Source organism: Aquarana catesbeiana, linkage group LG08 (assembly GCF_042186555.1).
Source record: "Aquarana catesbeiana isolate 2022-GZ linkage group LG08, ASM4218655v1, whole genome shotgun sequence".
Taxonomy (NCBI): domain Eukaryota; kingdom Metazoa; phylum Chordata; class Amphibia; order Anura; family Ranidae; genus Aquarana; species Aquarana catesbeiana.
In genome coordinates this window covers 67,782,608-67,808,864 of record NC_133331.1, presented here as the reverse complement: position 1 = coordinate 67,808,864, position 26,257 = coordinate 67,782,608, and the positions used below count along the sequence as shown (strand labels likewise).

Here is a 26,257-nt window from a genome sequence, read left to right as displayed (position 1 = left end):
GAAGTAGATCCAACGTCAATCACGATGAATGCCAACTTGCATGAAAGAAAAAACTTGCTGCCTGCTGAACACGACGTGGCCTGTTCAGGGACACACACCGAATGACAGGTAAACATGGGGGCGAGGCCACCCGGTGACATCACCAGGTGACCCAGCCCCCATGTCTACCTGTCATTTGGAGAGTGTTTCTCCATGGGGCACGTCATTTGCAAATAATAGGTAAAAATGGGGATGGGGACACCTGGTGATGTCATCAGGTGGCACTGACCCCATGGTTACCTGTCATTTGGCGTGTGTCCCTGAACAGGACACGTTGTGTTCGGCAGGTGGCAGGTTTTTTGTGTTTCGTGCATGTTGGCGTTTATCATGATTGATGTTGGAACTACTTCAGGAGACATTTTTTGTTTTTGTTCTAAAATAAAGGATTTGGCAAAAACTGTGACGTCTGGTATGGATTTGGGGGGCGGGCATCATATCAAAATTCATACTAGACCCAAAGAGCCAGGTATGGATTGGGGAAGACCCCCACTCTGTTTTTTTATTCATTTATGGCTGACACTTGTTTGTTTGCATTCTGCAGTCAGCGAGGAATCCGGGTGACAGCAGATGAGTCATGGCTGGTAAGGATGTGGCGGCTGCCCGCTCCTTAACAACTGGCTCTTAATGATCTGAACGAATATGAATGAATCCGAAAATTTTATTATAGCTTTTTCAGATTCATTACTTTGTCCATTTGGAAATTCGGATACATCCAAATCTCTGAAAATTACATATTTGGCAAAAAAACGAATCTTGACGAACCGAATTGCACATGTCTACCGGCAGGACTACTGTTAGAAATCGCGGGGTCCCATACAGCATACCTGACAAAACCCCCTCCTCTGGCCGGAAGTGACCGAGGACATAGATTTATCATTCCCTTTCTCTGCAGCCTCAGCTGCACAGTTAAATGAGCTGGAAGCGCTCAGAGGCTTCATGCTCATTCACAAACTGAAGCATAGCAAACACAGTTTACTATACTTCAATGGTGAATGGACACAGGAGTGACTGGTACCGATCACTTACTGTGTTCTTTCAGGAAAGGAAGGGACCAAAAAATTATATATTTACCGGCCCCTTCCCCCACGCTCCATCCTGAAACATCCCCCTGTGTGCTTGCAGCAGATGTCGGCAGGAGAGGCAGGGGGGAAGCCAGCAGCGCTGCGAGGAGAAGGGGCACACAGGGGGGCCCCGACAGTAGATCGAAAGGGGCGAATGTGCTAGAACCAATCTGTCTGCATTGAAGAGGAGAAGAAGAGGCGAAGCTGGCAGCGCTGCAGGAGGAAGCAGAAAAGGATCGGTGTCTGCAATAAGACAGTACAGCCAGCCCTCCTGCTCAGCAGGTTCCTGGGCCCCCCTTTTAAATTGATGGGGCCCAGGACCAGTACAGAAGGGCTGGTTGTACTGCCTTATCAGTGGCCCGGTCTACCAGGGGGCAACCATGTACCAGTAGGTCTATTGGGCTTTGGTAGGTGAAGTTACAGGAGCCCAATATTTACTGGGAGGTCTGTGTCTGGATCAATCAAATACAAAATCATTAGTAAGAGAATTACTACCTGTGTTGTATTCTTGGGGCTTAAATATCAATTCTACCTGAAATTGGGTTCTCTATTTTCAGCAAAGATGTGCTGAACTTGAACATCTCCTGTTGCGGCATCTTAGACAGGTGACTGAATTCCTAGTATGTGCTAACAGTTAGTGCCAAGTTCCAGGGTTAAAATTAAGGTTATAATAAAAAAAAATCCTTAAAGCTAAACATATGTTCAAAGGCTAAATCCATACAGTGCAAGAGCAGCAGTTTCTCGGCCTGGCAGGTAATTGCCGCCTCGCACTCAGAAATTCCTTTTGAAGCTCTCAATCTTTTCAGGTCTACAGGATGCAGTTTACAAATGTAGCAGTAGGTGGCGATAGAGCTTAATAGATGAAGTCTCCTTGGCTGGGAGTTCATCTGGCAGACTTTGAAATGGAATATCAGTGCACCCTATCAATTCTTATGCAAACCCTTCCAAGGCTGGCACTCCGGCGGACTTAATTGTACCATTTGTGTCAGCGGGGATGTTGGCGAATGGTATTTTTGTTGTCTGTGTTTATTGATGTTCTATTTGCCACTTAAAGATAATATTAAATGATTTGCTTTTTTTTTGTGGTTTGACTAGGAAGAGATTGAAGGGAGGGGGGGGGAGGGGGGACTGCAGATGTTCTTATAGAGGACAATGTATTTTTGCAAATAAAAATGACATTTTGCTGTATATAAACTGATCTTGCTGAGAGCAGAATCAATTTAAGGACCTAGTTTTAAGTGCTGCTGTCACTTGTGCTGGTGGTCATATTGCTCACAGAACCATTATTCATGACAGTTCACGCTAGGCACTTAGCAGTAGTCAGGTCTAAACTGAAAAAGACCTGAACAATGCTGGTGCTTGGGACCACCGAGCAAGGACTGATACTGATGTAAAGTACAGAAATGCTGCACAAGCTGCAACATATTTTGAAGTGAAACTTCTTGCATGGTTGTACAGGCTTCTATTCTGTAAGGAAATTAAAGCAGAACTCCAGTCTGACTTTTAAAGTGATTGTAAAGACTTAAAGTGTTTGTTACCCATAAAAAAAAAAAATGGATCCTGTTTCTTTTAAAGCATAAATAACAGCACAGTGCTTATTCTGTGTAACTTGGCCCCCCATATCACCTGAAATACCTGGCTGATCCTGCCTGGCTCTGCCCTCCCCTCTGTAAACTGACCACGGTTTATCATGGCTGCTGAGCCCTGACACTGTGGTCAGTTTACGTCCCTCTGTCATCCGCAGCCCTGCTCTTTGCTCTCCTGAGTCTCCCCCCCCCTGCCTGTCAGCTCTGTCCACTCCATGATCCTCCACTCCTGCTGCTATCATATCTATAGTATAAGCATCCTATCCCCTCTGTTAAATAACATTATGTGTCCCTGTGCCTGTGCTGTATAAAAAAGATGTCGATTTCTACCTCTATCAGAGCGTCTCCCGGCACTCACGTGACTCCTCGGCTCTCTCTCCTCCTCTCCTCCCCTGCTGACATCAGCTGGAGTTCTCGGCCCCTCCCACTTTAGTTGTCAGCGGGGCAGAGGAGACAGCCAAGGAGTCATGTGAGTGCCGGGAGATGCTCTGATATAAGGTATAATCGGCATTTTTTTTATACAGCACAGGCACAAGGACACACAATGTTATTTAACAGAGGAGATGGCATGCGTATACTATAGTGGCTTAACAACCACTTTTACGCATTAAGGTGAAAAACCTTTTGTGCTGCAGCTCCCCCCCCTTTTTCTTACCTGAGCCCGACCTGATGCAGCGATGTGCATGAGCGCAGCGGCTCCAGCTGCTGTCGCTCTCCTCATTGGCTCCGGCTGCTGTCAATAAAATCCTGTGACACGGGAGCGGGGGGCAGGGCCAAGTCTCACTGTCTGTGCCAATGGACGCAGCGGGACTCAGGAGCGAGCGAGCGAGCACGCACAGGTGCCCCCCTTCAAATGGGTGCAGTGTTGCATGACTGCTCAGTTGTCATTCAAAGTGTGACAGCGATGAAAGCTAAAAATTGGCCTGGACAAGAAGGGGGTGAAAGTGCCCAGTAGGCAAGTGGTTAAATAGCCACAAGCCGCATCACCATGGCTACACTGTACACACTTCATCCCGCGGGAACCAAGAGTGACATATTCAATAAACCTGCATCCTCTTAACCCCGGAAGCATCATGATATCCCAAACAAACTAATGGGGACACAAATTAGAACTATCATTGCTACTGTAAATCTTACAAAAAAAACACAAGAAGATTGGGTGGGAAGGGATTTGTGTTGAGAAGGGGAATTGGGGGCGGGGGGGGGGGGGGTTGCAGGGGTAAGAATTGTTCTGGGAGGGCTGATTTAGGAAAGTGTGCTAGGAGTGGTGACTTGGGGGAATTTATGTTGGGAGGGGGATGGGGGGAAGAGGATTTGTGCTAGGAAGGGGGATATGGGGGGGATATTTTGTGCTAGAAAGAGAAAATTTTTTTGGGGGGGGGGGGATTTGTGCTAGCTTGGGGGATTGGGAGAAGGAAATTAATGCCGGAAGGGGATATTTGGAGTGGGGGGGTAAGGGGATTTTTGTGCTAGGAAGGGGGATATGGGGGGTTTGTGCTATAGGAGTAAAATGGTAGAGGAGAAATATATATTTGTGGGGAGGATTTGTGCTAGCAGGGATGATTGGGGGTATTTGGGCTAGGAGGAGAAATTTGGGGGGGATTTGTGCTAGGTTGGGGGAGGGAAATTTATGCTGGAAGGAGGGATTTGGAGTGGAGGGGGGGGGATTTATGCTTGGAGGGGAAATTTGAGGGGTAGAGGATTTGTGCTATGAGGGGAGATTTTTTTTTTGGGGGGGGGGGGGATTTCAGCAGGGAGGTGGATTTGTACTGGGAGGAGGGGAATTTATGCTTTTGGGGTTAGCATGCAGATTAGTGCACAATTTTTTGAGGGAGGGGGGATTTTCACCGACACACAATGCCCATACATCTTGGGGGGGGGGGCACAATTTTTTTGAGGGAGGGGGGATTTTCACCGACACACAATGCCCATACATCTTGGGGGGGGGGCACAATTTTTTTGAGGGAGGGGGGATTTTCACCGACACACAATGCCAATACATCGGGGGGGGGGGGCACAATTTGGTATGTTCGACCCTGGGCTCTAGGTGACCTTGTCCTGGCACTGATCCCTATTATGGATATCCTTAAAATGCCTTGATACGCTATGTTCCTTTTTCCCTTACCTTGTCATGAATATGTTCACGTATCCTCGCTTGCATAGGTCTAAAGGTCCGTCCCACGTATTGAATACAGCAAGGACACTCACGCATACAAGCTACTCCGTTTAATGTACAAATGATAAAATCTTTTCCATATGTTTTACCTGTAGCTGTTGCAGTAAATTCTTTCTTTTTTCTATTTTTGTTTTACCCTTTATGTTTTACAGACTAAACATTTTCCACAAGAGTAAAACCCTGATAAAAAGGGAACCAATCTCCCATTATTTGTTACGGGTGGATCCAATACCCTGGGGGCGAGTCTCGGGTTTTAATACCCCAGCTGGGGTTTTACTAAACCTTTTAGAAATGGAGAGCACTATGTTCTTACCTTTTTTGTTCTATATGATTTATGTTGTATATTACACGCCCACCCACGTAATTACTCTTTTGTGGTGTGTTTTGTATGTGTATTTAGGATGTGGTGTTGCACTAGCTTGGCTTAGATCTGAGGAAGGGGCTTGTCCCCCAAAACAAGTCAGCTTACCAACATTAGCATGCATGGCTAGATGACATTATGATTTGATATGCCTGTTCCTATTTTTGGTTTGTGAGTATGTTTTTGAACTTTACATTTTACAAAAAAATTGGTGGTAATAATGCACTAGGCGTTTGCACCCTTCTGTGTGTTTGTCTAGGTGGAGTGTTGCATGTACAGTGGGGAAAATAATTTTTTGATCCCCTGTGGGTTTTGTAAATTTGCCCACTTACAAAGAAATGAAGGGTCTATAATTTTTAACATAGGTGTATTTTAAATGATAGAAACAGAATATCAACCAAAAATCCAGAAAAAACACATGATACAAGTGTTGTAAATTGAGTTGCAGCTTAGTGAGTAAAATAAGTATTTGATCCCCTACCAACCAACAATAATTCTGGCTCCCACAGACTGGCTACAGTATGTGGTACACAGATTAGTCCTGGCATTTTAAGAAGGTGCTCCTAACGACAACTCGTTATGTGTATAAAAGACACCAGTCCACAGAGTCTTTTTCTTCCATTCAAACCTCACCATCATGGGAAAGGCCAAAGAGCTACCAAGGATGTCAGGGACAAGATCGTAGACCTGCACAAGGCTGGAATGGGCTACAAGACCATGAGGAAGAAATGTAGTGAGAAGGAGACAACTGTTAGAGCAATTATGCGCAAATGGAAGAAACACAAAATATCCATTAGTCTCTCTCGGTCTGGAGTTCCATGCAAGATTTCACCTCATGGGGGAAGGATGATCATGAGAAAAGTGAGGGATCAGCCCAGAACTACACGGGAGGAGCTTGTGAATGATCTCAAGGCAGTTGGGACCACAGTCACCAAACAAACCATTGGTAACACAATACGCCGCCAAGATCTGTAAAGAAGAGTGGACCAAAATCCCTCCTGAGATGTGTGCAAACCTGGTAGCCAACTGCTTTTTGAAGAAGCACAATGTATGTGTGAAACAACGTCACCCCTTGGTCCGCTATTTTAGTCCTGGTGGTAGTCTTTCAATAAACCTGTTGGATGGATATTGGTGTACAGCTAATTTTTCTCACTTGGTCTACATGTTCACGGTTGTGAGCCAGAGCTGGTGGATTATTATACTCACCTGGAGCAGCGATCTGTCTCATGTCCGCAAACAAGTGTTTCTCCACCAAGTACTAAGTCATGTTTTGCTTGGGGATCAAATACTTATTTTACTCACTGAACTGCAACAAAATTTATAACATTTGTATTGTGTTATTTCTTGATTTTTGGTTAATATTCTGTTTCTATCATTTAAAATACACCTATGATAACAATTATAGGCCCTTTATTTCTTTGTAAGTGGTAAAACTTACAAAATCTGCAAGGGATCAAATAATTATTTTCCCCACTATATGCATTCTGTGCTTTCTCTCACCATTTAGCCTAGAAAAAGCATCATCTTGTTCTTGCTGGCGAAGCATCTAATGGATCATCCAGTCTCCTCCAGCGATTTGCCCACTGCGACCCTCATCAGCTCCAGCTGCTGGGTTTGCAGGCACCTTGCCTCACTTTGGGCCTTATGGCTTTCTTCTTTGTGGTGTAACATGTCTTTTCTAAGGTTCACAGAGAACAGTCACGCTGCAAAGGGTGACCCCAGCTCATACAGCACTCTCCTACTATGTCTAGGTACAATTTCTCGGTATGCCCAGATATGCATGCCCCTGGCCGGGGCTTGTGGACGGTGTATGGGCTTTCTTTCCCCTGCCTGGCAACCCCTATGTGTGCTTTGACTCATACCTTGTGAGTAGGGATTTGTCTTTTAATAAAGCACTTTTATTAATGATACTAACTACACTGTGGTGGTTTGTGTGGTGTTTTTCCCTTCCCCTTCACCCATAGCGTTCCCTCTCCGCAGCACATAGCAGCGTGCTTAGCCTTAGTGTCAGATTTTTTTATATCTATTTCTGGGCTACCCACATTTTATCGTTTTTTATGATTGATGTTGTACCTATGTGTCTCTTTCATTTATACATAAATATCTGTCACTCAGCTTCTCTACCTGGTTCATGTCACAGTGTTATAACCAATATTGATTTAGACCAGTTTTGTGTGCTGTGTTTTAGGCGTCTTTTGATGTTCAGATTTTTTCTGTGCTGGTTTGCGCACAAGTAATGGGACAGTCTGCTTGCAGAGGGTCTAAGAGTGTTCCAACATCATCCCCAGCAAAGTCTAAATCGCTAAATGTATGCAGTGGGTTACCTCTCCTACTATGTCTAGGTGGAATTTGTTGGTATCCCCAGAAGGAACTAACTTCTTTAATCTAGCTCTTTATTCCACCTATTGCTATTGGATCATCCTCATTGGTGTCTTCTTCAGCTCTGTTGGGTGAGACCAAGACCTTTCCTGTGTCCTCAAGGCACCATATGTTCATTTTTATTATTATTGTACAGGATTTATATGGTGCCAACTGTTTATGCAGCGCTTTAGAACTTGAGGGTAGACAGTACAAATACAATACACTTTAATACAGTAGGAAACAGAGGGCCCTGCTCCTTAGAGCTTACAATCTAAGAGGGAAGGTCAAGAGATACAAGAGGTAATAACTGTGGGCAAGGTGCTGATTGAGAAGATAAATGTGCAGTTGTTAGGGGGGGGGCAGATAGGCTTCTCTGAAGAGTTTCAGGGATCATCTGAAAGTGGATAAAGTAGGAGAAAATCAGACAGATTGGGGTAGAGCATTCCAGAGGATGGGAGAAGCTCTGGAGAAGTCCTGAAGGCGAGCATGGGATGAGGTGACAAGGGAGTTTGAGAGCAGGAGGTCTTGGAGGAGCGAAGTGAACGATTAGGTTGGTATTTTGAGACTAGGTTAGTGATGTAGCTGGGGGCCAGGTTGTGGATGGCTTTGTAAGTTATAGTTAGTGTCTTGAATTTGGTGGCTGAGTGGCAGCCAATGGAGGGATTGGCAGAGGGGTATGGCAGACACTGAGCGGTTTGTGAGGTGGATGAGACTGGCAGCAGTGTTCATGATGTACTGAAGTGGAGATAGCCTATTTAGAGGTAAGCCAATGAGAAGGGAGTTGCAGTAGTCGAGGTGAGAGATGACCAGGGAGTGGATTAGAAGCTTTGTGGTGACATTGGTTAGGAAGTGGCGTATCTTGGAGATGTTGCGGAGGTTGAGGCGGCAAATTTTGGATAGTGATAGGATGTGGGGCCGAAAGGTTAGTTCAGAGTCCAGGATTACACCTAGGACCTTGGCGTGGGGGGACAAGTTCATAGTTGAGCCATTGATATTGACAGAGAAATCAGGGGAAGTGGCACCTGAGGGAGGAAATATCATGAGCTTGGTTTTGGATAGGTTGAGTTTGAGGAAGTGATGTGACAACCAGGCTGATATGTCTGTTAGTAAGTTGGTGATGTGTGAGGAGACAGATGGACATTTTGTCGGTTTGTTCAGTAAGGAATCAATGTGCTTGTAGAGGGTCTAAGCAAGCTCTGATGTCATCTCCAGCATAGTCTAACTCTGACCCTTCTGGGTCTACATTACTAAATGTACCTGAGGCCCCTAAATACATCTCTGATTCAGATTTTACGCAATCTACTCCTGGAGAGGCTGTTTTTAAGCAATATAACTCTTTTGTACTTACTAACAAATCTTTTTCTCGATGTCCCATGAGGGACACAGGTTCAACCCACTCTGTGTTATTGACTATTTGTACCACTTGCTCAAAAAAACATGACAGCAGTGTTAATTTCATCAACAAAAATATTTTCATCAACTAAATTTAACACTATTTTAGTTGACTGAAATACGACTAAAACTAAAACAATTCAGATGACTAAAATGGCATTTTAGTCAAAAGACTATGACTAAAACAAAATCAAAATTTGACCTTCCTTCTGAGTCATCCCTTGTCTCTCCACCCCCTACCCACCCCCGAGCACCGTTCCTTGGTTCCACGCCCCATACATCTCCCAGTATCGAGAATAAAGAGTCAAGTATTGTTTTGTGGTTCTTTGTATTGAATGTGTTAATGATAACAAAAAAAGCAGTAAAAGAAATCCCCGGTAGCCAATAACAATAGCCCCCTGCTACAATAGCCACCCCGCAACAAAATACCCCCAGCAACAATAGATTTCCCAGCAACAATAGACCACCAGCAAAAATACACCCCTGAGAGGATTTGTCCACCAGCAGCAATAGGTCCGCTCCAGGAACAAATAGACCCCCTTGAAACAAAATACCCCCCCAGCAAAAATACACCTCCAAGAGGATTTGTCCTCCAGCAACAATAGATCACCCAGCAGCCAGCATTAATATACCCTCTAGTAAATTTTAGTTGACTAAAATGTAAGAGATTTTAGCCGACCTAAAATACGACTAAAACTAAAACCATTCAGATGACTAAAATACAACTAAAGCTTAAATAACATTTTAGTCAAAAGACTATGACTAAAACTACATTGAAATTTGATGTCAACATTAACACTGCATTTCATTTAGAGGTGGGGCTATGGGATGGGGGGGCGTTTTTTGTTTGCCTGTGTCTCAACCCCCTGCAGGTGGCAGTATAACCCAACTGTTTAAGAATGTCCAAACTCGCTTGGATAGAAAGATTTTTCAGCAAGTACAAAAATCTTATTATTTTTTCATTATAATTTAGTTATTTCAACTTTTTTTATCCTTTGTGGCATCTCAGTGCTGATGATCTTTCGCAGCCTCTTTTCAGTCACTTCCTGTCTACATGCACTCCAGCAGTTGGCACTTCTCAGGGCAGGTTTGGTAATGACGACAGCAGTGGACATACCTGCGTATTGTGTGTTGAAATAGTCACCATCGACACCTGTAACAGGATGACTGCACACCTGGAAAAACAGGTTGAAACCAGAACAACCCAGGTGCAACGTCAGTAAACGCAGCTTCATCCAGGCCACACCCCCCTGATGCATTTCACCCTGCCCACAGGCCTTAGTTATGGACTCCATGGTTAAGTCCTGTGGGTGGGTGAAAAACAGGGGGGGGTTTAGATGGAGACGGGCTGAAGCCAGGTTTACTGACTTTGCACCTGGGCTGTTCTGGTCTGCGGTGGTTTAAACCCTTTTTTATAGGAGTGTTTGTGTAGAGTTATGACAAGCTCTTTTTTCTCCACCTGTACCTGCATGTTTGTCTTGAGTAGGGCCCCAAGTTCATGTATGGCACATATGTCAAACAAGGCCCACGGGCCGAATCCAGCCCACCAGGCCATTTCATGTGGCCCTCACATTTCTCCTGCAGCTGTGGCACCCTCCTGCACTTCTCCATGCAGCCGCAGAGAAGCTTATTTTTGACCCCCCGCATGTAAGCAGCTAGCAGAAGAGAGGACAGAACTGCTCCTATAGATCCTGCACCTCTCTGTGTGGCCACAACACCCCCTCGTCTCCGCCTCCCCTGTTCTCAACATTCAGCAGACTCCAGCCCTCCTCTAGTCCTCCTCCAGACCCTGCGCTATCTGCTTTCCAGCTCCACCCCCAGCTTCTTCCTGTCAGCAGCACAAGGTAGTGTGGGTGCACTGTGATATAAGGGAGGGTGGGGGACTCTTGACTTCTGATGGTGAGTTGCTCTGGATATCTAGTCTTACCATTACAACTGGTTCTTTGAGGGCAACCATAATGTTGATGCAGTCTGCAATGGAATTTAGACTCCCCTGATGTATGGTCACAGAATGACAGCACAGAAGCACAATTTGGTTGCCACTCTATAAAAGGAAGTGCCTAAACATGGACCTTCTTGGCATGTTCACCAGAGATTATACCAGATTAGAGCCCCCTGGTATGTCCAGGTGTGGATATAGTGCCCACAGTGCAGTGCTTGATGCCCGAGCCTTAGTGCACATGAAGACAAATAGAGTGTAAACCCCTCCTGTAGATTTTTTACTAAGGTCTGGTTCACACCTATGCAGCTTGCAGTTTGCATATTCCAGGTGCATTTTGCGCTTTGCAATGCACATTTTTAATCCATTGAAGTCTATGGAACCAAAAACCAGAAAAAAATCCCTGGCCCTTTCCATAAAATGCACAGATGTATCTACATTCATAGGAAATCATGTGAAATGGACTGTAGTGTGTTTCTGCAAAACTGAAAACGCACTAAAAAATGTATAGGTGTGAACCAAGCCTTACACTGGGCCATCTTGTTAGCAGGGGAACAAAAGTGATTTATAGATCAATGCTTGATCATCTTATGCCTATGGGGCATATTCACCAACAGTCGACATATGGGAGTACACAATATTGTCAAAAGTACTGGAACGCCTGCCTTTACACGCACATGAACTTTAATGGCATCCCAGTCTCAGTCCATAGTGTTCAATATTGCGTTTGCCCACCCTTTGCAGCTATAACAGCTTCAACTCTTCTGGGAAGACTGTCTACAAGGTTTAGGAGTGTGTCCATGGGAATGTTTGGCCATTCTTCCAGAAGTGCATTTGTGAGGTCAGGCACTGATGTGGACGAGAAGGCCTGGCTCGTAGTCTCCGCTCAAATTCATCCCAAAGGTGTTCTATCGGGTTGAGGTCAGGAGTCTTTGCAGACCAGTCAAGATTCTCCACTCCAAACTCACTCATCCATGTCTTTATGGACCTTGCTTTGTGCACTGGTGCGCACTCCTAAAGGAGACACACTGCTAAACCTTGTGGACAGCCTTCCCAGAAGAGTTGAAGCTGTTATAGCTGAAAAGGGTCAGCCAACTCAATACTGAACCCTACGGACTAAGACGCCAGTAAAGTTCATGTGCGTGTAAAGGCAGGTGTCCCAATACTTTTGACAATATAGTGTATTTTGATCTGGGAAATTAGGCCAACGATTGACTTGCCTTCCTGTGGACCAAAATTGCTGAAGTTAATGAGCTGCTGAACTTAGTGGAAGTGTGTTTATCCAACCTAGTTAACTATGTAACCATGTAATCACAAAACCCAGGCAGCGATTGCCCCTGTCACAGCTTACCTGTCTGAATCAATCCTCCAGATGTTCTATTGTATCCAAACAAGCAAAACACCAAATCCATTTTTGTCCTTGCACCCTCCAACATATTGTACAAAAACATCCTTTAAATGAAATGCCCGCAGTGACCTATTGAGTGCTTATCAGCGGAGAGTGTTCTGTAACAGCAGAGCGGGCGCAGAGATATGTGCTCGGCGCCCGCACTCAACTGCTGGCAAGGGAGCACTTGCGGGCTTTAATTCTTCTGCCTGTTTGTTGGCCTGCCGCAGTGGCAGAATGAAACGCAGCTCCTGGGGCCTACTCTGTAAACACCGACTATTGTATTTCACCATCCCCATTCCCAATTCGCCCAGCAAGGATTGTATTAAACAACTTGGCAGGGGCCCGATGCCCTTTAAAAAAAAAAAAAAAAAAAAAGGAGTCCCCTTGCCAACTCATTTTGTTATGCTGTTTCTGCACCACAGTGGATACTACGGCAGGGAGCTGCTTTTCTCTATTCTGCTAATATTGCCCATCATTATTTGGAATTTTGTGAAAAAGCCATCGGATTCAGCACTCTTTGTCTTTCTGGACAATTACTGGCAGCCTAAATGCAATCTCACTGTAAGTGCCCAGTCATTGCCAAGCCTTTCCTCACTCCAACATTCTCATGCCTTTATGTCACATAGGCACACGATACAGATTGCTATATTTTTTTACAGCCTGATAATCAATGTCATATTCTTGTCACACTCTCTGAATAAGAACTCCAGCCAATTATTTAAAAAAAAATACTTTTATTTCACTTTTACAGAAGTCAATATAGCAAGTGTGCAGTGGGAGGGGGTCTATAAATGGTAAGTCCACCCAAGTGGGGGAACTGTTGGTGAGATGTCTGCACTGATTTTTCAGGTCTGCACATCTGCTGTAGCCATTACGAAAAGTTTTTACCGTTCCTGCTGGATTTTATTTTTATTTTATATTATGGAGAATCTAATGGAGGGCAGAGGGGAGCTGGAATACACAATGGTAGTGAGGAACATGCACAACTCCCAGGTGGACAGGAGGAAAATCAGGGATTGGGGCAGGGAGATCTCACAGTTGGAGCCTCCAAGATCCAAGGGTGGACCTACCCCAGATAGCAAGCAATTGTGCTGTAAATTTGAAAATTACTTTCTACGCTATTGCTAGACTTGCCAGGCTTCACAAGTTTGTTGCACAATTGCAGCAAGTCCACATTGCATGACCTCAGATCAACTTTCTTTGCAAACATTCTGCAAGTCTGCTGCAAGTTCTGGGGCAGTTTTGTTGTGCAATAGTCATCCCACCACAGGGGTCACTGTGGCTGAATTTTCATGCTATAGACTTGCAGAGGTCTTACTGTAGACTCACCACTGCAACTTTGCTCTTGCTAGAGACTTGCCACACACATTTGTTACAAAAATTTCAACTAGAACTTGAAAATGTGCAGTAAGTTAACAGACTTACAATTCAACACTGCCACAAATTTGTGGCAAGTTATCCTTGCTATCTGGGACACTTTAAGGGCTTGTTTAGACTTGTGATGGGGGGGGGGGGGGGGGGGGGGCAATTTTAGATTGTGGCACACTTTTGCAGCATTAATGGGGTTAAAAAAGGAGGAGAGGAGGGGTCACATTGCCTCCTCACTGCCTGTCAAACGGCGGTTTAGATGCAAGTCTAAACCTAACCTAACTGTGTACAAACCCATTAGGTCCTTTGCAAATCATTAAAAACAAGTGTCTCATTCCAGTGATAGAACATGAATTTATTCAGGCAAGCCAAGTTACCAAGTAGGCTGCTAAGGCTCTCTGCTTAGCTAACCCATAGTGCTCTGGAAATCCTTTGTTGTGGAATAAATGTTTAATAACCACTTAAGGTCCACTCTATAGCAATTTTACTGCTAGAGGGTGGCACCTGTGCGCCGGATCACGTATATATACTCTTCCGGGTAGGGGGCGTGCATGTGCGCCACCGCCGGCTCGCTTGCGCTGTGAATATGCACAACGGAAGCCTATTGGCTAGTGCACAGTACTCGATGTCCTCCTGCATCCGCTGATCGTTAGGCACAGAGACAGAACTGCGATCTGCCTATGTAAACAAGGCAGATCGCCATTCTGACAATGCATATTTTGTTAGCTCTGATCACTGTATTAGTGTCACTGGTCCCCAGAAAGTGTCAGTTAGTGTCAGAATGTCCGCAGCAATATTGCAGTCCCGCTATAAGTCGCTGATCTATGCCATTACTGGTAAAAAATAATAATATTATTAATAAAAATAAATAAAAATATCCCATAGTTTGTAGACGCTAGAACTTTTGCGGAAACCAATCAATATACGCTTATTGGGATTTTCTTTTTACCAAAAATATGTAGCAGAATACATATTGGTCTAAATTTATGAATAAATTATATTTTTTTTCAATGATTTCATGATATGTTTTATAGCAGAAAGTAAAAAAAAAAATGTTTGCCTTTTTTTGTTTATAGCTAAAAAAAATTGCAGAGGTGATCAAATACCACCAAAAGAAAGCTCTATTTGTGGGAAAAAGGACATAAATTTGATTTGGATACAGCGTTGCATGACTGCACAATTGTCAGTTAAAGTAACACAGTAACGTATTGCAAAAAATGGCCTGGTCATGAAGGGGGGTAAGTCTTTCAGAGGTCAAGTGGTTAAATGCACTTGATTGGGTGTCCTTTGCAAAGTTAAATTTCACCACATTCACTAAGCTCCAGTGAAATTTCTGTGCAAAATCCCTTTGCAAAGGGAACAGCAGATTTAGCTTTAGTAAATTGAAGCCTGTGTGTCAATAGCATTTATTTTTCAGATATGCGCTGGCAAGGAAAGTACAGGGGAGAAGGTAGGGGAGGATTTTTCTCTTCCTGATTAACTTATTTGCTAGAATTACATCAGATATAGAAATATCAAGATCAATAAAATGTAATTGTATATGTCGGATATAAAATACTTAGCAATTTAAATAATTTCCTTTGGGTTTAAATTTAAGAGATTAAGCTTTTCTCAAGCTTTTTTTTTTTAATATATATTTCTTTAACTGTAAATTCCAGCTGCAGACCCCATGGGAGAGGAGGCAATGTGCTGGCTATGCAGGAATGGAGGATCGTAGCCTGCTTGATAAATTGTTTTGAGATGGAAGTCAGCAGGTGGTGGACAATATTGAGTGTTTATCTACAGATAACGCTCTCAGCATTTTCCATCATCAAACCTTTTTTGAGAGTGTAGTGGCAGTGTCTTGTATAGAGATACTACAGGTCGATATTATAGTGTTTTATTTTTGAACCATGCAACCAAGCCAAATGTGGCTTATGTAGAGCGTGGTTTACCGCCATTGTCCTATGACACACCTACTTTATAGCAGAAAAAGTTGATCAAGTCCCATCAAACCGTATTTCATGGTATCAAGTACATTATAGGTAAGCTACACATCTTTTGAGTATTTGAGACCTTCTTGAATATTGGCTTCCTCCAGCATTTGAGAAATTTTCATTTGGCTGGAAGAGAAGATGTAGTAATTTGAAAGTGGGCCATCAGATATACAGTATATTAGGTAGATTTAAACCCTAGCTCAGGGGTGCTTAACCCAGAGCCCTCTGATGTGGCCCGCAACCTCACACCAGGCAAGAGCACGCCCATGCTCTGGGATGGCAAGTCAGCAAGGCTAGATCGCCATCAATGGGTTTGACGACCCGCCATCCTAGAGCATCAGAGTGCATGGAGCCGGCAGCGGAGGAACCAGGTGTTTGTATATGGAGCAGGAGCTGCATAAGCCAATGCTTCCTCTGTCCCAGGCAGAGTGATACCAAGTGCACTTCGCCTGGGTCCTTTCTCGCAGCCTGGAAGCTGTAGGAGTTTTGGTGCGTTCAGAAAGTGCACCATACCTGCAAGATGTAATAGAAGTCTATGGCTCAATGCAGGTATCCTGTAAGAAAGCCACGGGTAAGCAGCAGCGCATCAGTGTGAAAGCAGCCTTATTGGGGGGGGGGGGGCTCAGAACAATAAGGGCTTGTTTACATTTGCAGTTTGGGGGGGCGGTAAAACTCCATAGTTCATTGTAGCCCACGACTGGTTACCAAACCACCTAAGTGGCCCTCGCTCTTCAAAAGGTTGAGAACCCCCGCCCTGACTGAATGACATTAGGTTTACAGCAGTGTGTATCCTACGCTATTGCCATTTTCTTTTTAATAAAGTACCTAAATTACCTTTATTCAAGGATATCATTACTATACAGGATTTATATAGCGCCAACAGTTTGCACAGCGCTTTACAAAGTAAAATGAGGACAGTACAGTTGCAGTAGAAGAGGGTTAGGAGGTCCCTGCTCCTTAAGGGCTATAATCTAAAGTAAGGGGTGAGTGATAAAACAGGCAGTATCTGTGTGAGAAATTGGTTGTTTAATGTGTTTTTTAGAAGTCGGTAGGTTTGCCTATAGAGTCGAGTTTTCATGGGTTACCTAAAGATAGATAGAGTAGGATTGCATTGACAGATTGGTGTAGGGAGGCCTATTGACTGTAATAGGCCCTTTTAAATTGGATGGAAACCCAATCACTTAAATCTCATGTAATCTTTAACATACTACATTTCTCAGGCAATGACCTGGTCAGAGTGGCTCTCCTTGACGCCAAAACAGATACGCTCCCAGTGTCTGTTTACAGAAGCACATTGCTCATGCAGCAGTTTGTCTCCAGGATAAGAGCCCTGAACCATACTCTGCCTCAACAATAAAAAGGGCTGGGCACACCTGCACCATCAGTGTGCTGGTTATCTGCAAAACCTGGACTCAGGATTGAAGGCTTCATCCCTCCCAAGCCTCTGTGAAGCCTCTGTGAAGCCTCTGGGCTCCAGGACCCACACCGGGTTCTACCAGTTTTTGAGGAAACTAAAAATCCAGTTTCCACTGTATGACACAAGCACCCTGGAGCCCCTCAACATGCCTCAATGAGAACCATGGGTAACACCTAACCCTTCTCAAACTGTCACAGGGCACTGTGTTAATGTGTATAGCTGTGTACAGTTATTAACTTCTATAGGAGGCTGTACATAGCACCTGTGTGCTTGCTGACAGGAGAGTATGCTGGTATTTACACTGTACAGTGAGAGACAGCCGTGTGCATGAGCTAAGGTTACCAGATTTTCAAATGAAATCCAGGGACATCCTACTGACCATGTCCAGAAACCCACATCCTCATTTGTAGCCAGACCCACAAAACCATACCCTCATGTCATCATGGAGTCTCCCACAACTACCAGTTCCTTTGTGTCTTCAGCACGTGGCTGTTCAAGTCCCGTTTCCCACCCCCTATTTCCTGTAGCATCACTTCCTGTCCTGAGCTCATGAACCAGTCATACCAATTCATTAGCTTTTGAATAGGGGAAGCCCAGCCTCTAAAAGTAACAAATGCATTCAAAGTGCATCACTCCTACCTACCTGAGCAGTGGTCTCTCTCTGCATCACTCCTATATCTATGCTAAAAATCACTAAAATAGCCATAGCAACACACTCCTGGGGACAGACCTGGGGATGTCCATTTTCTGGGAACAAACCCCTCAGTACAGACACTGTCGCTGGGAAACTGAGACACATGGCAACCATAGCATGAGCCCTCAAATGTATTTGTATACTGTTGCAATAATAGACTCCTTCACTGGAAGCACCTGAACTCAGTCATTTAGATCTATTAGAATCTATGTGTTTTCTATGTCAAAACAGGAACGCGGATTCCATTAAACCCCACCTTCTTCTTGCCTTCCTTCCCTGGGCTGTCAGAACTTTTCGCAGAGCTGATGAAACAAATGACGCCAGTGTTTTGCTCTTGTACAGGCAGAAGAGAGAATAATGGACGCTTTATAAAAGTGGTTTTGCAGAAGAGAGAAGGTTTTATAGATTTCCCTCCCTGTTCTTAATAAAGTTGTTTTCACATTTCCTCTTTTCCACCTGAATTGCATTCCTCATTTTCTCATTTGGAGCTCTTAATAGAAAACATGTTTTCAAATTCCAGCATCTAAAGCAGACCTATAAGTATATACCCTCAATGCTGATCATACACTTAGGGTGGAAAGACACCTATGCTTGCCAGTAAGAGTTGATAAATCGTGCGTTTTACTGCACCTTGCCAAAACACGAGATTCGCGGAACATTGTGGTGCCATACATAATGAATGGTAAATGGCACCCAAATGTACTTTGCAAATGCGTCAACTGTACATTTCTGTCCACTGTATTGAAAAATTAAAGGTTCCTGTCCAGTTTTTCATGTGTTGTGGTGTGTTGGTGGCTCATTCAAAATGAATGGGCTACCTTAACACAATGCACATTATTGCACAAATTAACATGTTAATGTGTATGCGGTGATGCAGTAGACATATGTGATGGGTAAGGGGAAACTGCCGCATCAGACACCCACACCCTGGTCTTGTGACCAAATACTGAAGCATTAGTGAAATGATTTTGGTCATAGCGCCTTAGGACATTTTCAGGAACAGCCAGTCAGCACCGTTGTGCCAATCCCAGACCTTACCCCAGCACAGGGCTTGACAAATTTGTCTTTGAATCTAGGACCCAGCTAAAAAAGTTTGGAGCCAGTTTTTTAAATCAGCCCCCAGAAAAAAAAAGAAAGGGAGAAAGAAAGAGAAAAGAAGAAATAAATAAAAAAAAGAGAAATAGAAAAAAAAGAAAGGGGGAACAAAAAGAGATAAAAGAAAGATTAAGAAAGAGAGAGAGAAAGATAAAGAAAAAAGAGAAATGGGGAAAAAAGAATGAAGAAGAGGGAAAAAAATAGAGGGAATAAAAGAGAGAGTAAGAGAAAAAAAAGAATGAAAGAGAGAGAGAGAGAGAAAAAAAGAGAGAATGAAAAAGAGAGAGAGGAAAAAGAGAGAATGAAAGAGATAGAATGAGAGAGAGAGAGAAAAAGAGAGAATGAAAGAGTGAATGAAAGAGAGAATGAAAGAGAGAATGAAAGAGTGAATGAAAGAGAGAGAGAAAAAGAGAGAATAAAAGAGTGAATGAAAGAGAGAGAATGAAAAAAAATAGCATACAAAAGAGAATAAAAGAGAGAGTGAAAAGAGAATGAAAAAGAGAGAGAGAGAAAAAGAGAATGCAAGAGAGAGGAAGAGAAAGAGAGAGAGAGAGAGAATGAAATAGAAAGAGAAAGAAAAAAAGAGAATGAAATAGAGAGAAAAAAATGAAAGAGAAAGAGAATGAAAAAAAAACAGAGAGAGAGAGAGAAGGAATGAAAGAGGAAGAGAGAATGAAAAAGAGAGAGAATGAAAATGAGAGAGAGAGAAAAAGAATGAAAAAGAGAGAGGGAAAAAGAATGAAAAAGAGAGAGAATAAGAGAGAAAAAAGAGAGAGACTGACTCAGTCAGATGTGTATATGTACATGTACAGTGAGGTCCCCTCAGCTCCATGGTGTGTACAGACGAATCCTCCAGAAGTGTGGCACTCTCCCACCTCCACCTTCCTCACATACACCTAGAACACAGGCTGCTCTGCTCCCTCACACGTGTCTATGGGGGTTGAGGCTTCCACACCCAGCCAGTAAGGTAAGCTGTGCCACCCAACTAATTGTAGGTGGTGCCCTTCCCTCGGTCGTGGCAGTATGGGCTCGGTTCGCACTTCCTCCTCCCCCCAGGAGCTGATGAAGCAGTGACATCCAGGCAAGCAGGCTGGAGTTGTGGGACGGGGAGCGGCTGACACATGGAAATCTGTGCAGGGCCCAGGCCTTGAGCACCAGTCCCCCGCCGGCATGTTTATTTAAAGCTATTAAAAGTGATGATAATTTATTATTCTTTTTATCTTCTAGGAGAAAGAAAAGCTCTATGTGGAGTTGAAGCTCATTTTAGCACGGCAACCGGGACCAGAAGCTGCTGAGCAACTGCAAATCTATCAGCAGACACTACGGGAAAAGACAAAACAACTAAAGGCAAGGAGTCGCTAGCATGTGCATGCCTCACATGTATGGCTGTAAATTTTTCAGCTGCAAAAAATAGAGAAACAAATGCCAGGTTTTTGTGGTTGCAAAGCAGTCATCTTGCAGTCCTTAATGGCCTCAAGCTCTCTTTATGCTGGAAAATGCAGAAGAATATGAGGGATTAAAGTCTGGCCTAAAGTAATGCTTTCTCACTGATGGCAAGTCATTCTCAAAACCTTTTTTAGGTGCAAGTGGTGTGTTTAAAATAGGTAACAAAATGTGTCAGCCAGTATGGTCAGCTCAGTGCTAAAGGCTTGATGGGTGGAGCCATCTATGTTTGTCTACATCCAATATTATTAATTCTTTATATACTTACAGTATATGGGCAAAAGGTTGTGGATACCTGACCATCACCCCTGTATGAGCTTGTTGGGTGTATAAAATTAAACACACAGCCATGCAATCGCTTTTAGCATACAACAACCCAGCAGCATTTGCCCAAACTTGTGGGAACAGTTTTGGGAAGGTTCTTTTCTGTTCCAGCATGACTGTGCCCCGCCCATGCACAAAGCCAGCTCTACTATGGAAGATTTTGGGTGGGCCTGCACAGAGCCCTGACCTCAGCCGTACTGAAGATTTCTGGGATGATTTGGAACACCAATTGTAAGCCAGGTCTTCTTATCCAATATCAGTACTTAACCTCACAAATGTTCTTTTGACTAAATGGGTATACTGTATATCCTAGCAGACACAGACCAAAATCTTCTGGAAAGCCCTTCCAGAAGAGTGGACGAAAGGGGGACAATTTCATATTGTTGCCCATGGTTTTGGAAGGGTGTGCACTCTTGTGTGTGTGCTAGTTGGGTGTCTACAAACACTGGTCTTGTAGTTTATTTAACCCTAAAGAGGAGTAGTAATTACAAACAGTGTTTTGTTAATATGAAGTCTTGTTTATCCCAAGCGTTGCATCTGCATGGAGTCCTTTAATGATTTCGTGGCACCCTTTGTGTATAGTTACAGCCATTAATACTCACAAAGACATCTCTCATTTTACGTGTTTGTAGGCTCTGTCATCAGAAGTGAACATGTACGAATCTCAGAGTCAGGAATATAAGTATGAGGTTGAGAGACTGGCCAATGAGCTTCAGAACGTGAAGAAGAAATACCTTGCCCAAAAACGCAAAGAGCAACAAGCCAGGTAATGGTGTTTCTTGTATTGTTTCCTTTATAAATACAGTCTGCACCACCGGGTAGATCAGAAAGTGACTGGCTGAACCAAGACGTTTCACACAAGGTAATCCTCTCAAGTGGACCTATGCTTTGCCCAAGTATGTTAAAGCAGTAGGGTCACGTAAATGCCCTCCTAACCTTGTATTTATTTACCTTCCCTTTGCTGCCCAACCAGCCCAAATACAGGGATCATGTGATTTACTCCCTATCTTGTTGCTTTGAAATTATGAATGGAAGGTACTGGATCCAAATGTTGGTCCAGATTTTACGAATGTGAAGTGTAATCAGTGGTGTAGAGTACACTGGCTTTTGCTTAGCAGCTTTCTGTTCAAGAAATTGTATTAAAAGTTTTCAAATGTTTCATACATAAATAACGTTAGGAGGGATGTACAAGACAGTGCAAAAGTTTTAGGCAGGTGTGAAAAATGCTGTCAATCAAGAAAGCTTTCAGAAATAGAAGTGTTAATAGTTTATTTTTATCAGTTGAAAAAATGGAAAGTAAATGAACAGAAGAGAAATCCAAATCAAATCAATATTTGGTGTGACCTCCCTTTGCCTTCTTTGGCCACCCTTTGACCACCTATCGCCACCGCCCGTGTCTCTGAGCCGATGTGTGTTCCACCTGGGCCGGACGTGACATCAGTGGAGACTCAGAACTTCCACCAATATTCAGACCAATATTGAGGTTTGAATAGAGGCGAAAGTTCAGAGTCTAAATTGACGTCACGTCCGGGCCAGGTGGAACGCACACCGGCTCAGAGACACGGGCGGTAGCGATAATTGTATTATACAAGGCTCTGCATAGCGTGTGCCTCTCCAGGGCACAAATAAATGTGCATTGCTATTTTATATTTTATTAGCCTATTTTAATAAACATATTGCACTATTATCGGGTATTGTTTTCTCATGCTGAGATAATCCTGGTGGAAACACTAATGCCCCGTACACATGATTGGATTTTCCGACAACAAATGTTGGATGTGAGCTTGTTGGCTGAAAGTCCGACCATGTGTATGCTCCTTCAAACATTTGTTGGCAGACTTTCCGCCAACAAATGTTGGCTAGCAGGTTCTCAAATTTTCCTCTAACAAAACTTTGTTGTTGGACTTTCCGATCGTGTGTACACAAGTCCGTCGCACGAAAGTTCATCCATGCTCGGAATCAAGTACGAGCCGGAAGCACTTGGTCTTGTAAAAGCGTTCGTAATGGAGATATCACGTACGTCTTGTACGTCACTACGTTCGTAATTGTTGGCCAACATTTGTGTGACCGTGTGTATGCAAGACAAGTTGGAGCCAACATCCGTCAAACAAAAATCCACAGTTTTGTTGTCGAAAAGTCCGATCGTGTGTACGGGGCATAAAGGTTGAAGTTAAGTAAACGGATGTCCAAAACATACCAAACATAAAAACCAAGTCCTCAAAAGCGGTGAGGGTCCTAGTGGCCCTAAGCCATCTGGTGAGTTCCCCACTTACCTTAGGTGGCGGTGCACATTATTTAAGAAGAGCACAGTATATTAAAAACAATGTATCACTAATATACACATGGTGAAATTAAAAGAAGTGGATTTGAAGAGACACATTACATATATTTACAAGGACTTAGTTATTATTATTATTGTTGTTCAAAACTTTTGTTTTTTATCACAAGAGTTTCTCTACATATGAGTCTTTCTTTATATGGTATTTTGGAATTGTTTGGCACAAGAGTTTTTTGCATATGCGTTTTTTTGCATATGGCATTTTGGAATTAACCTGTTGGTGATAGTCATTTATTTGGCTGTGATTCACTTTAATTGCATGAATTCAAATACACACTTATGATGTTTTAACAGATAGCCAGCACCTCAATACATGGAGTTTATATTTATAGTTTTTGGGCATTAGCCCAAAATCGAAGGCAGCGGTTAATTATTGTTAGAAAATGCACCTTGGGGGCGCCGTTTTAAATTTACATTTCTAGTCGCAGAATGATACTCTATCATGCTGCCCAGTTTCTGTGAGCCCAGCCTGTCATGTGCAAGTCTCCCTGGGAGGTGCGTCACCCCACAGACTGGGCTAACAGTGCTCCAGGACTGAGCAGTGCTCACACAACACTACGCAAGTGCCTCTCAGTCCCTGAAGAATGCCCACCAGAAGCAGGAGAATAAATTGCTAGGTCGCCACCGGACCGGCATAAAGACTTGAAGAAAAAAGGTATGTATGGGGATTTTAGAAATTCTTCTTTAAGCAATATCAAGTTCACTTTGTTAAGTGTGTTTTTACAAAATTCTCAATCTATGTTAAATAAGTCCATTTTCCTTCCACAACAGCAGTGAAACATCTGCTTACAAGAATCCTTGAATGCATAATTAGCAGAGATTAATGAACCTAAAGAAGCATATTGATAATGGTGCAAGTATTTTTATGTGGCTGCAAGGGGGAGATGGGGCTGCGGGGTAATGTGATTTCATCTAACACAATGTAGAATAAATTTATGCAGTGATGGTTCAGGCTTACTGCACAAAACTGGTGGCAAGGGGGGTAACTGATTTTGGTCATCTCTTCGTTGTTATGATTTCTGTTTCACGTCGTCTATAAACGAAGGCACAAGAAAGCAAGTTTAAAGGCTAGTTTACACTAGCGTTGCCCTCTGAAGAGCGATTCAAATGTGAAGCAATTTGACAGGTGGTGAGGAGACATCCTATTACCTCCTCACCATCTGCTTTAACCTCTTGAACCCCACACTAGCATCCCACAACCTCATGCATTGCACATGGTTGCAAGGTGGTTACGGGGTGCCCCTAGTCAGTTGAATGGGCCACGTACAGTGGGCAGTATTGCCCACTGAACACGACAGTGGAGATCATTTTTGCTGCGGCATATGTACGACTCCTCCGCTGCCTTTGCAGCTAAATGCTCAACTGTGTGTTTTTTTTTCCTTTCCCCAACCACTAGTAAAAAAGAGGCCTTATTGAAGTGCAGCATGTCATTTTAAAATAAGGAGCTGCAGACATTCCAACCAAATTACAATTTTCCACTAAATCCTTAAAGCTGAACTCTTGGCACACATTTAACTTAAATATACTTCTCAATGGTCACACAAGACCACTTTGTAATCCACTTTGTATGCACCAAATTGTCTTTTTGCCAAATCTCTCGGAAATCTGAGAATATATACTGTTATACTGAACATATACTGTTCTCCTTTATTATGCATATATGGATTTACTTGTTTTTTGGCGGGGGGGGTATTAACTCCACTATCTTTTCTCTGTTTAGGGAAAAGGAGAGAAGTATGATGGACACAGACCCACAGTATCTTCAGCCGCAAAGAATGGATGTGCCCCGATTTACAGGAGGGGGATTCCCCCTCAGCCATGCCCCCAGAATTTCATCCTAAACCACCTTCTTCTGTCCTACATGTAATTCACTCTGTTCTTTTAAGCTAACCCAATAAATATGATCAGTCTGATAACTGTATATACATCTTATATATACGGCCGGAAGTTTGAGAGACCGGAAGTGATGCAAGGAGTGTGTTTGACACACGGCTACATACAGATAAGCTTGTTTTGAACTTTGATGTAAGAGGCAACTTGGCATTTTCAATAAATTGTATTATCTTTACATATTATACTATGGGAGGCCTGTTTTCTTTTATTTCCTTTAATGGTGAACACTAAACATCCATAACGGAACCACGAGATTTTTAGGACATTCAAGCCGTCAGCAGAGATGTGAACCACGTCCATAACCATCTACACGGACATCGATTAGGAGTACGAACGACACATAGGCGATCCCATCCCAGGATATCGATCCAAGGGTTATTTTTCTCCATTTAGAGGTAGGGGCTCTGGTAGCATTACGTGACTATTTAGTCACGAAGATTAACATCAATTTCACAACACAGCTGTTTATTTAGAAGATTCACCAGGATTATGGACACTCATGACTAATGTCACTAATCTATCACTTTGATGGACTGTTTTGATGTATACACCTTTTATTTTGGATTTCAGCTATTGTGTTTTCTTTTTCACACTATTTGGGATTATTTTTCCATAATATTAATGTGTTAGAAGTCTGTGCGGAACATACCTTACATCATTATTGTTTCCTGTCCACTTCTATGTGCAGTCCTTGCAACATAATAAACCTTTCTGCCTATATGGTGGCTATGCTGCCTTGCATGGTCGCCCTGGAGGCCTAGCCTAGTCACCTGGATATGTGGACTCCTGACCAGGACTGCATCTTTACATGCCTCTTGGTGCTGTGCTTGGGGGACGCATTAAGTGTGCTCGGGGAACGCATACAGTGTGCTTGGGGACACTTTTGCATTTTAAACAACACATGAAGAATTGTGCTCTAGTGCTACAGTATCCTCAGGGGAAGCATGGGACCTACAGGCAGCACGCAAGGAATCATAGTCCTGATGCAGTAGATAATACAAACTGGAAGTCAGGGAAGCAGAGTGGAGGGGGACACAGTGCAAAGAGCTTCCAAAAAGGGGAAATGTAAGGCCTCATGCACAAGGACACTTAGTAGCTTTTTGTGCTTTTTTGCCACCCAGGGAACTACGCGTGCCATGTATAGCCCCCAATACAAGTGAATGGCTTCTGGCTCTGTATTTACCCACACATGTGCATATGGTGCTCGTTCGAGCCGTTGTTAGAAATCACAGGGCCCCATACAGCCTACCTGACGCCCCCCTGGCCAAAAGTTACTGAGAAAATAGAATTATTAATCCCTTTCTCAGCTGCACAAATTAATGAATAGGAACTAGGAAGCACTCTGAGGCTCCCTTCTCATTCACAAATGGAAGCATAGTAAATACAGTTTTCTATGCTTCCGTG

The 26,257-nt window shown here is 43.4% G+C and overlaps 1 protein-coding gene across 1 annotated transcript in view; it reads left to right on the top strand.

The window, feature by feature from the left end:
• The window catches only part of CFAP58 (cilia and flagella associated protein 58), a 114,204-nt gene extending 89,167 nt beyond the window's left edge, over positions 1-25,037 (top strand). The window contains exons 16-18 of the mRNA XM_073595928.1: positions 20,083-20,202; positions 21,255-21,388; positions 24,681-25,037. Coding sequence (XP_073452029.1) covers positions 20,083-20,202; positions 21,255-21,388; positions 24,681-24,801 — 375 coding nt within the window. The 3' untranslated portion in view covers positions 24,802-25,037. The remainder of the gene's footprint in view (positions 1-20,082; positions 20,203-21,254; positions 21,389-24,680) is intronic.
• The last annotated feature ends 1,220 nt before the right edge of the window (positions 25,038-26,257 follow it).